The sequence below is a fragment of the Aptenodytes patagonicus genome, chromosome 3 (assembly GCF_965638725.1).
Source record: "Aptenodytes patagonicus chromosome 3, bAptPat1.pri.cur, whole genome shotgun sequence".
In the NCBI taxonomy this organism is placed as follows: Eukaryota; Metazoa; Chordata; class Aves; order Sphenisciformes; family Spheniscidae; genus Aptenodytes; species Aptenodytes patagonicus.
The window spans coordinates 18,643,865-18,656,523 of NC_134951.1; the positions used below are offsets into that span (position 1 = coordinate 18,643,865).

The 12,659-nt window shown below is 37.9% G+C and overlaps 1 protein-coding gene across 3 annotated transcripts in view; it reads left to right on the plus strand.

Moving 5' to 3' along the window:
- Window positions 1-3,195, plus strand: part of MBOAT2 (membrane bound glycerophospholipid O-acyltransferase 2) — a 95,797-nt gene extending 92,602 nt beyond the window's left edge. For all 3 annotated transcript variants that reach the window (XM_076332814.1, XM_076332816.1, XM_076332815.1), the window contains 2 exons: window positions 869-1,020; window positions 1,588-3,195. In XM_076332814.1, the coding sequence (XP_076188929.1) occupies window positions 869-1,020; window positions 1,588-1,810 (375 nt within the window). In that variant the 3' untranslated portion in view covers window positions 1,811-3,195. The remainder of the gene's footprint in view (window positions 1-868; window positions 1,021-1,587) is intronic.
- Window positions 3,196-12,659: the final 9,464 nt, after the last annotated feature.

The window sequence follows — 12,659 nt, forward strand, 5'->3', positions numbered from 1 at the left end:
TAAAACACGTGCTCCTCCTCTTTCTTCACAAAGATGTGGGTATAGTCCCTGTTTGACAGAATCGACTCCTTTCTTTGCAATAGGTATAGCTCCCTTCTTTCTAGGTTCTATTGCAGTGAGCTTTTAACGTTTATCAGCCAGGGGCTGGTGCAAAAGCCAAGGTTCAGGGGCAGTTCACAGGTAAAAGTTGTTGTGTTCTCACAGTCAGGTGAGTCAGTAAATCAGAGTGCTCACTGCACTTCGTCCTGGGCTTTGCTAGTAAGCTGCATTGTATTCACGTCATATGTATCAACCAATAGTCTATTAAATAAAAATATTGTTAGTTTCTGTATAAACAGTTACTTAATATTAACTGATAAGATATGTTAGAGGTACTTTAGCATGTTTATTATTTAACTCTACTAGCCTTTATTAAGACTGCAAAGCTTGGCAGCTCTGACCCACGCTTTCTTCTCCTGTCATGCTTAAGCATGTATTCAACTAGCTTTACTCCCTTTAATCATTACGTGTTTCATAATCAGGTGTTTACTAGGGGCAATTATAGATTTATCTTAAAAGTTGTCCTTCAAGTCTTAAAATACTAGATTTCTCTACAAGAAATTCTGGGAAACTTCATCCAAGTTCATTTACTTAAATTCTGCTTAAATTCATAAATACTTAAATTCCTGTGCTGGATGAAGCGCACTAGCCTAAAAGGCAGGGAATTTGAACTGACTCCTATTGAAGTCGATGGGCGTTTTGAATAGTTGACCAAACTGTAGCATTTAAATTCATCCTATGAATTTTGTGGAAGTGCAACAAACTCTGCACAGTAAGATAGCTCTCAAAGTTTATTCCTAAGCTAACTTACTATTATCTGCTTTTTCAGATAAGAAACAATATCAGACACTATTTTGTTGACTCTCCTGCTGTTAAACTATGTTATGATATTATAACATGGATGACAACTCAAGTAGCAATAAGTTACACAGTCGTGCCATTTGTACTGCTCTCTGTAAAACCCTCTTTCACCTTTTACAGGTAAGCATGTTCTACCTGTTTCCTTTTTTCTTTCACTTGGAATAGAAGTAGTTTCTGTGGCATAAGATTTCTGAAGCTATTTTAGTGATAAGACTTATTTGTTAGCTGAGCAAACTAATTGAACTGTATTTCTGTTCTAGTGCCCGAACATAGTTTGTGTTGTGTATGAGAGACCATAAAGTGATCTCATTTTCGTATCATGATAGACTTATTTTTCCTGGGGCAGGGGGAAAAAACAACCAAAACCAGGGGGTACCTTTGAGATTACTATATGCACTTGAACTATTTTATAGCAAGACTAGATGACGACTTCCCAAAAGTAACTTTTGTGAAAAACAGCAGACTTCACTTTACATCTCTGTTACAGCACTAAGTACTGTGGGGGAAGACTTCATTTCTGATTTCCCCCTTACTACTTTTCTTAAAAAGGAAATATTAATGTCTTCCTGACTTAAATGTCTTACGTGCAAAGTACTGTATGCAAGTAGGTTTTGACAGTTTATTCCTTAAGCATCCTGTAAGAGTGGTCAGAGTTTTATTGGATTATTATTTTTGTTTGTTTTTTAGCTCCTGCTATTTCTGTCTTCATATTGCCAGCATCCTGGTGTTGTTGGTATTTCCATTGAAAAGAACTCAAAAAGGAAGTAAAAAGCATGAAAGCATCCAGCCCGTGTGGTCCAAAAAACTAGAAGAAGAAAATCTTTTGCAAAAGAACAGTTATTCCACAACAAATAATAGTTTCGGTCAGAAACAAGAAATAACCTGCAGATATCAAGCATTAAAACAGTGATTGAGGAAATACTATGATGAATATATTTTGTATGTTTTCAGAAACCCATTTTTAGCACCTTTTAAAGGGGTTTGTATTTGTTTGCAAAGATGTTTAGTAAGAAAAGAATGCATTACCTAGGAAAATCACATACAATAGCAAGACTGGAAACAAAACAAATTAACCCCTCCCATGCCATGTCCCTGTGGGTCACGCCTTATATGAAGATATTACCATTATTTCAATGGGCACTCAGGACTTGCAACGTATGTCCATAGGGTCATATGTGTGCCCTTTGCTGAATGTACGTTGTGTATCCCAAGGCACTGATGGGGTGGAATAAAATTGTGTCAATCTAGGATTAACAAATGGAAATTAGTTTTTCCAAATGAATGACTTGCCTTAAACCCTCTATTTACTGAAATATTTTTGAAGTATTTTCAAGTTTGATTTTGTGTGGAAAGCATATTTCAAATATGTAATACCGTATGCTATAAAGAAGATAAAAATAGGAAATGCAAAGTCATTAGAAGGCTTTTGAATCTTTAAAAGGGAATTGCAATAAGCATCTCAGTATTTGGAGGGTTTTCTTAAAGTATCTCAAACTATTACAGTACATTATGGAACTGTAAACATTACTGATGCCAAATTGTAGTTAGGTTTCTTTGATAAAGAGTATAATTACACATAGCCCTTCTGAATGGATTAAAAAAAAAAAACGAAGGTTCACCTTTTCCCGGGCTTGATAGCTCTAATCTAGGTTTCTTTTACTTCAAAGTAAAACCTAAAAACAATAAAAAAACACTGCCAAGTGGGCTTTGCAACCAGAGAAGGAAAGGCAGCCATAGGACACAAAGACAATGTGCAAGCACCAGGATTTCAATGAAAGTGCGTTTTTAACCTTAAATACCAGAAATACTTGTTCTAGAATAGAACTGTTTTACAAAAAATGATTTTTAATACTTAAAGTTGCTTTGAATTTTCAGGCATACGGTAGTTAGTTGATGATGCTTTCAGTATAAAATAGCAAAATTACCTTCAGCTCTAGCACACAGGTAGTCAAACAAGAAATTACTATCGTAACCAATTTCTGTACGCTTGATAATTGATGGCCCTTTATCCAAAGACGTATATGAATTTGAGGAAAAGCTTTTTCTTTAAATTAGAATTTTAAATGCAAATTTCACATCGTATTTCTGGGTAACATAATGAAAGAAAGAAATCCTTCTGACTGACTGAATTATGGACGTGTGTCAAGGGAATAATGCAGTGATTATATCTATTCCAGACCATGTATTGTGACGACGGTCCCTGCTAGAGTACTACTGTTAAAGGGCTACATTTTAATTGCTTATCTTCTGTATTTTCTTATAATTTTTTTTAAGTAAACACAAACTGTTTATCCACATGGGTTTTTTTAGCTTTAAAACTGACACAAAATACTACTGGAGAAAAATAATGCAGCTTGTTGATTAATAACCTACAAATGAATGAGAAAAACTTTGTCATAATATTTTGAACCTTAAATTTTTGATCAAATATCTGGCGCTAGTGGGGTGAATATTCTTAGTACCAGAAGTGCAATGATAGTCCTCAGCTTTGGGGATGCTACCGTGCAAAAATAGTCACAATACTTCTGGCTTACTCTCTAAAGAACCAGATCCAAAGTCAGGTCAGAGTTGTTTTCTTGCTGTGATAGTTCTGTGTCTGGCCTTTGGCTCCTTGCCTAAAACTCCAGGAGGATAATGTACCTTTTCCATATACGTAGGTTAGCGCTAATTAACCTACGCAGTTAGAAAGGGGGAACTAAATATGAAATAAGAGTGAATGAGTGTTTAGGTGAGTAGGGATGTTTGTTGTTTCAGTGACGGCTGTATTATCTTTAAAAAAAAATAATCTGACTTTTAAATCCTTACTTTGATTACCCAAGCAGACCTCCCCTTACATGGGGTTGTGGTTGTCATATGCCTCTTTGAAATGGCATTATGGTTTCCTCTGTTGTTTATAAGTAAGGGCACACTAGTTTCTTTGTTTGATTATCCTTATTAGATACAGAATCAGGAAAGACGTTTTCCTACTTTCTGTTCTTGAAGGGACATTTACATAAAGTAACAAATAGAATTGCACATTTCTGGGTGGGTGAGTAGAGTTAGGGTTGATTCTTTCAGCATTTGTTGATGTTGAACTTGACTGCACCAACAAGATGAATTTTATATATCTACCCAAACAAGCACTTTTGGATGCCAGTGCAACATCTAACGTGCCATTTTTACCATTAATGTTCTGGTACTCTTGTTTTCTTGTTTTGGCATGCGTGCCCATATGTGTGGTGAAGGCTTACTAATTCTTCATTATGAAATATGACAACAGGTGTAAGCACTGCCAGAAAATAAGCAGGTTTAGGATAGCAGAGGCTGGTACTTCAGTGTGAGTGAATTCACAGGTACAGTTTTGTTCAGAACTTTTGTATATGGGGAAGTTAAAACAGCTAAGAAAATATGTACATGCTTTAGTTGGGCACAAGTGGCAAGATATGGGTTTCAAAATTGGACGTGACTGGTGTCTGCGTGCAATACAATTATTTTCTTCTTCATGATCTGAACCCCTTAAATAATTGCAACACAAGAAAATTATGACAATTAGTTCTGCACGGAATTTATTAAGTGTAGTGTCCTACAATTTGCCCTTTAAATGTCATTGCTGAATATAAAAGTACTTTGAACCAAAATCTGCTCTTCATGCAAATGAATGATCTTGGGGACCATGGAAAGAGGGGTTTTGTTTTAATGGCAGCACTCTGATTTTAGTCAAACTGGGGGTTTGCTGTTGTTGCTTTCCTTTGCTTTACTAGTTTTCTGCCTTGCTATCGCACTGAATCCTCTTCATCCATTCAGTCAGAAAGTCAAGAGCAGCCAGCCCTGATGCTTTAGACAATTTTTAGGTTTTACACACATCATTTTATAATACTGAATTTGAAAGGATGGTGGTGGTTTACTATTGCTCTTGCTGAGAAAAACAGTAGAAAATAAATATCCTAGAAATGTTTTGGGCATGAAGGAAACATGGTTTTAAGTATTCTTCCACTTATTAACTAATGTATGTCCAAAAGGTAAAAGTGTTTTCTGTATTGCAGATCAGCACACTATGAAAAGTAAATACAACATATCATTCATAATTTTATGGTGCTTTGCAGATATTTGCCTATTGTGAACAATTCATTCAGGCACTTAATGAGTTAATGTTAGTTAGTAAATGTAGTCACCCTGATAGTAACTATTTGCTTGCTTAACCTTTTTTTAACCTTTATGATTCTGTATTAATGAGAGACATATATTACATATTTAAGTAATACTTTCAGTGGTGCCTACTACTGTTGTAATCGGGAAGGCTTTGTTAGCTTTACAGTTACATATATGCCCTTCTTATTCAGGAAACTTATTCTTCCCTGGCCATTCCTTAAGTTGACATGTAGACAAGATTTCAGTAATAGGTGACGTGACATTTTAAAATACATTACCATGTAAAAATACTGGTATGCGTTTCAATATGCTCTTGATAACAAATCGTACTTTAGTGAGAAGACTTTACGAAGACATCTTTGTATATTCCCTGCTCTACGCTGACTTGTGGTAGGAGTTTTACCAGTATAGTATGTTATTTATTAGAAGAATTTTACGCTTAAATAACTTGTTCTGTTTCCCCTGTGGGAATAAGTAACATGAATATAAATGCTACACTTGTGTGACAGGATGCACACTAGGTAGTTGTGCCTCTATTGATGGCATTGATTTGGTTAGTGGTAAAACGGCCTCTGGTGCAGAGGAGACATTTATGAGATCCTCACCTCCTGTCAAATTCATATCAAAAGTAATTTTAACAGAATCTGGATTTTTCTCTCAGAAGCTTTGCAAACTAATTGTTGACAATTTGTTGAAATACACGGTCAAATGTGTCCTCAGGTTTGCCTGCAAATCTGTCACTGTTGCTTACATGTAAACTTTCACATGCTCAACTTTGTAAGTTGGCCTTGAATGATAAAGAAATTTAAAAGCACAAGTTACAATAATCTAGGCTTTCATTTCCCTTATCCTTAAGTCTTTCACTTTGTATTTCTCATTGAATTCTGAAATCAGGTTTGAGATTTTTTCATTTTCAATGAAAATTTGGAAATATTGCCATTTATGTTGAAAAGTCAGTGTTAAAAAAACAGATGGAAATAAATTTAAGGATTTTAATATGATGCAGACTCTACATATAAAAAACATACATTGGTTCTGTGCTGATTCATTGCAGTATTTCAAGATTAGCCTTTCTGTATTTATTTAGGTCCCGTAATACTCAGAAGAGCACTTGGAATTATTTTTAAATTTCCTGTTAAAAAAATCAGTTGGCTATAAGTACTTAAAGTATTTAAATGCTATGCTGAATAAGTGTCTAAGCAGATACTCTAGTGAATTGAGCCTACTCTCATTAGATTACCAGATCTGTCTGGATCTAAACTAGCTGGCACTGTTGGTCTTGATCCTCTTCGCAGTCATGGTGGAAAAGCTGGCTGTGAAGAAGTCTCTGGCAAGAACATGTCCCTGTCAGTGGCCGGGAGGGTTTGCCAGAGTTCCTGGGGGGAGCTAACCCTACATGCAGAGCTTGACAGAGGATCTACTTGCCTGTGACCCAGGCTGCAGCTGCTCTATGCTACATCTACCTGGATTTTTGATGTGTTTGCTGTCTCGAGCTAGACATTTTGCAAACACCATGAAATCCAGGCATCCACAAAGTCACCCTGCAAGGTTACAACTGCAAATATTGCAACAGTTGCTTATTATGGTCAAAACTAAATGGAAGAAAAAAATTTCTTAAAAACTTGTTTTGAGATGAGCCTTTTGTATGTTTTATACAAAACCTAATCATAGAATCATAGAATCATAGAATCATTGAGGTTGGAAAAGACCTCTAAGATCATCGAGTCCAACCGTCAACCCAACACCACCAGGCCCACTAAACCATGTCCCTAAGCGCCTCATCTACACGTCTTTTAAAAACCTCCAGGGATGGGGACTCAACCACTTCCCTGGGCAGCCTCTTCCAATGTTTAACCACTCTTTCAGTAAAGAAATTTTTCCTTACATCCAATCTAAACCTCCCCTGCCGCAACTTGAGGCCATTTCCTCTCGTCCTATCGCTTGTTACTTCGGAGAAAAGACCAACACCCACCTCGCTACAACTTCCTTTCAGGTAGTTGTAGAGAGCGATGAGGTCTCCCCTCAGCCTCCTTTTCTCCAGGCTGAATAGTCCCAGTTCCCGCAGCCGCTCCTCATAAGACTTGTTCTCCAGACCCCTCACCAGCCTCGTTGCCCTTCTCTGGACACGCTCCAGCACCTCAATGTCCTTCTTGTAGTGAGGGGCCCAAAACTGAACACAGTATTCGAGGTGCGGCCTCACCAGTGCTGAGTACAGGGGCAATCAATTGTATCAATTTTCATCCCATTAAATATTTAAAACATAATTTTGCTCACTTTAGGTATACAAATGTGCAAAAGCAAATTTTGCCACTTCATCACCTTCTGTGCATTAGCTGTGTGTCCAGTGACTTAGGCCTGGTTTTGGTTTTAGATGTTTATAGATTGTCTAAATCCATGTGCATATCCATATAAACATTGTGTAAACTTTATGAATTGACAAACTGTAGTTACATATAGTGTGCGTAAATATACTTAAAATAGGTCATATCAGTATTTACGTGAGGCTAACGTTGAGCCCTCCAGTTGTACACTACATCTGCTGAAGGCTGTTGGGCTCCGTTCTCAGAGTACTAAGCTTTCTGCTTCCTAAAGTGAAAATAGGATCTATTGCTTACACTTTAAATGGAGAGTAAAGGGCTGCTTTCACTCTGTTGCAAAACCAACCCTTACAGGATATTCTGCTGCAGGCTATGAATACAAAATTTGACTTCAGATATATGACTGAAATCTGAGTTAGGGCCACTTTCGGAGGGAACTCTTTGTATTAATGGTGACTTAGTCCAGCACCTTATTCCAAACAAACCTCTTGGCAAGAGAGACCTCTGCACAATCTTCTTCCTTCCTTTTGTTCTCTGAGGGAGGAATACCCCAAGCTGGATTTTCATTTAGGTTTCACTACAACGTGTCATATGGACAGATAGCTGTGGTCCTTGCTCTAGTCGGATTAAGCTTCTGAACTGTGACGATGTAATCTGAAACAAAAAATAGAGAAACAGGGTGCCTAGAGGCCGGTAATCAGAATAGTGCAACACTACACGTTAAAGGTGTGCAACAATCTTTTATCACAATAAGTTAAGGCATATTTGCCTATGCATATTTTGCCTTTCTATGTGTTTCAGTTCTCTTTACATCTTTTCTTTGTACCTTCTTTTGTCCAGTGGTGTTGACTATTTCTATGAAGAATCTTCTGATGTGTCTTACTGTGACAAAGGTGTCAAAATGATACAATAGTAATTAGGTAGTTATTCTTAAATCCCAGACCTCAGATGTGTTCTAGATCAGTTAGAAGAGAACATTCAAAATGTATTGAATGAAAAAAAAGTGTAAGATGGGTAAATATAGCGTTATTCAAAGATGTTGTAATAAGTTATTCAATTTAAGAATTTAAAATATGGAACTTTGTTCTTTCCTGCCTTGGTTACACATTCAAGGGAATAGTTTTACCTCAATGCAGAAGTAGTTACGCCTCCAACTACCCATATGTTAAGGTGAGAAAACACCCCTAAAAGTGGATAGCTACAGTATTCCTAAATTTGCCTTTCCTGGTTCAGATTATAATGCATTGTTGGTGAATTTCATTTTTATTATTCCAAAATATATATTTTTTAAAAAGTGTTATTTTTCAACAGATCCATAAACTACGTGTTGGTGTATGGTAAAATTTAAAATACCACTGTTAGTTACACTGTGATTGTGATATTTTAATAATTACTTATTTCTAATTTGTCTCAGCAGTGCTGCAGAAGCAGCATGCTGTTATGTTTTAAAGGTGTTTTTAACTTGCCTATAAATGTTTTTTTCTAATTTGTGTCTTTAAATCTGATTAAACTGTAGTTTAAAAAAAGTGAACTTGTTTTCCTAAATTCTTTGGTGTCTGTCTGTCTTTAAAATAATTTTGTTCTTTAGCACTCATTAATGCAGTTTCTCCTTTTAGATTACTAAGCATTACAATGCATGCATTTACACTTATTTGGAGTGTTCTGCTTCAAATTTGCTTTTATTTCATTTTCTAGAGCTTAGATACAAATATATGTATATAATTATTTTCTAATAGAGCTGGTAAATAGAATTTCAAGTCTAGCCTCTTGTTACTTGAGAAAGGTACTTACGCAACTTTAAACCCTCCATCGTGCCCTACTTCTGAATATGACCACTCAGGTATTTTTAGCTTGAGAAATGGAAACTTCATAACTAACAAATCAAAATCAATGTTTTGAACAAGCTGCTGCTTTAATTGATGATTCCAAAGCAGCAGGACTGAATGCGTACCATACAGGTGCATTTTTTTTTGCTTTTTGAAACTTGCCTACTAGGACTCCACTATGGTAGTTTCTGTTGGCTGCTGACAGTGTGTGAAAGCAGGCTGGGAGAGACTCCTTGACCTACAGGTTCTTTACCATGTGCGTTTAGATTGTTATAGAAAAGAAGGGATATTGTATGTCGCTACTAAACAAGGGCTGTTTCCATCACTTCCTGTCTCATGCTGAATCATTTTCTCTCTTCCCTTCATCTGGTATTAATTCTGCTTCAGTACAAACCTTGTAAAGCCAATGTAACTGTGAAGACATCTTCACAAAGATCTGTTTCTGCAAGTGGTCCCACCCTGGGGGAATACTGGAATGTGTGCGTTGGTCTCTTGAAAGGCCCGACTGTAGTAATGATACTTCTAAGCCTTGTGTGTTTAGAATTCTCTTTTAGCAAGCTGTATCGTGGGAGATAAAAATACTTGCCATTTCAACAAAAAGGACTGCTGATGTAATTTTAGAAGCTCTGGTGATTTTTGTCATTTCAACCAGAAGTTAGAGATTGCAATAGAAATTGCCTTCTCAAATACGCATTCACAATGGAGTTGGTCAGAAGTATGAAAAGTGTCTTCATGAGCTAAACATTTATTACTGCATTTGGTGAAAAACTCATTTGAACAGATTAAGATAAAGCACAGCTTTCTGCTCCTACTTCAGGTTGCTAAGACTTGTTGGTGAATCTGATTGTTCTTATGATGGAAGTTTTTAACTCTGCTCTTTTAAGGTACTGAACAGAAAGAGTCCTGATTAAGAACATCCCGGAGCCAGCAGATATTTTCCTGTGCCTGTAATTAACTTAATTCCATCTGAGTAACTTCCTGATAACATGCAGGATGTTTCGGTATAGAATACAGAAGGAGTTCTAGGGGAAGATGTCTTCAACCCACTTACTAGATTAGAGTTGGAGACCTGTACCCTCAGCAAGGTTTGCCAGTACATCTTACAGATCTTCCTAGGATGGTCATATAGAGTAGCAAAAGAGTTATTTCTCGTTATCTTTCCAAACTAAATAAACTATGACAGTAAAAGGACTCTCCATGCTTTTATTCTAATTATTCTGCTGTCATAAGAAAAACATTTAAATACAAACCAAGCAAGAGATAAAAACCAAAACACTCTGGTATTACACATTGTCATGGTTTAACCTCAGCTGGCAACTAAGCACCATGCAGCGGCTCGCTCACTCCCCCACGGTGGGATGGGGGAGAGAATCAGAAGAGTAAAAGTGAGAAGACTCATGGGTTGAGATAAAGACAGTTTAACAGGTAAAGCAAAAGCTGTGCATGCAAGTAAAGCAAAACAAGGAATTCATTTGCTACTTCGCATTGCAGGCAGGTGTTCAGCCATCTGAACAGGCTGCCCAGGGAAGTGGTTGAGTCACCATCCCTGGAAGTATTTAGAAGATGTGTAGACGAGGCGCTTAGGGACATGGTTTAGTGGGCCTGGTGGTGTTGGGTTGATGGTTGGACTCGATCTTAGAGGTCTTTTCCAACCTTAATGATTCTATGATCTCCAGGAAAGCAGGGCTCCATCACGCGTAACGGTTACTTGGGAAGACAAACGCCATCACTCCAAACGTCCCCCCTTCCTTCTTCTTCCCCCAGCTTTATATGCTGAGCATGACATCATATGGTATGGAATATCCCTGTGGTCAGCTGTCCCGGCTGTGTCCCCTCCCAACTCCTTGTGCACCCCCAGCCTGCTCGCTGGTGGGGTGGTGTGGGAAGCAGAAAAGGCCTTGACTCTGTGTAAGCCCTGCTCAGCAGTAACGAAAACATCCCTGTGCTATCAACACTGTTTTCAGCACAAATCCAAAACATAGCCCCATGCTAGCTACTGTGAAGAAAAATTAACTCTACCCCAGCCAAAACCAGCACACACATGCTTAAAGCAATGTTTTCCCAGTGATTTCCTGATGGGATATCTAAATTACTTGTTTGATAATTAATAACTTATTTCATGGGGGAGAATTCCATGCCAGCTTTCCTTTTGTTTGAAATATGTTGGTCTTCATGTCAAATCGTCCTGTTTATCCTCCATTGCCTACTTGACCATTTGGGTTGTTACGCAGTGCATAACATGGCTGCCCGTGCACTCTACCCTGTAATAGCCTCTTCCCATATTAATGCTTTTGTCAGGTGGCAAAAACATGCATGTTACATAGTCATGATTTTGATCAATTTAAGTTGAGGAAATGGGAGGAAGGAAAGAAAACAGTTTTAAGTATTATAGTAATTATAATCAGAATAATAAGCTTCTTAATTAAAGCACAGCAATATTTTTTAATTTATATTTGTATTGGGTAGATGTTGAAAACTGAAATAGTGGGGCAATTTTGTGCCTGAGACAAGCTTGGTTACTGTGACAGTTAAACTTTTCAGCTGTTTAAAAATTAAAAGATTAAAAATCATACATCTGTTATGAGGGAGGCTAAACAAAAAGGTTAAGAATTACTTGAAAAATGCACTTATGTTTTTGGGTTGGTTTTTTTTTTTGAGAGAGAGAGTCTTGCTAAATTTTACTCATGATTTTGGAGTACTGAATATCAGCTAACCCCGGAAACAATTTCCAGGCACTTGAAGGACAAGAAGGTGATTGGAAATAGTCAGCATGGATTCACCAAGGGGAAGTCATACTTGACCAACTTGATAAACTTCTATGATGAAACGACTGTCTTGGTAGATGAGGGGAGAGCAGTGAATATTGTCTGCCTGGCCTTCAGTAAGGCTTTTGACACTGCCACCTCTAAGATCCTCATAGAGAACCTGTTGATGTATGGGCTGGATGTGCAGACAGCAAGCTGGATTGAAAATGGGCTGGATGGCTGGGACCAGAGGCTGGTGATCAGTGGCATGAAGTCGAGTTGGAGGCTAGTAACTAGCAGTGTACCTCAGGGGTTGATACTGGGTCCGATCCTCTTTAACATCTTTGTTAATGATCTGGATGATGGGGCAGCGTGTACCCTCAGCAAGTTTGCTGATGACACTAAGCTGGGAGGAGTGGCTGATACGCCAGAGGGTCATGAGGCTACCCAGAGGGACCTCAATGGGCTGGAGAAATAGGCTGACACGAACCTCATGAAGTTCAACAAGGAGAAGTGCAAAGTCCTGCACCTGGGGAGGGCTAACCCCACTCATCAGTAGGTGCTAGTGGCCACCCAGCTGGAAAGCAGCTTTGCAGAGGATGTGGGGGTCTTGGTGGTCACCAAGTTGAATGTGAGCCAGCAATGTGCCCTTGCTGCAAAGAAGGACCTCCAGAGGTCCCTTCCAACCTTAACCACTCTGTGATTCTGTAAAATCCTGTAGGAAATGGAAAATCTGGAATGAG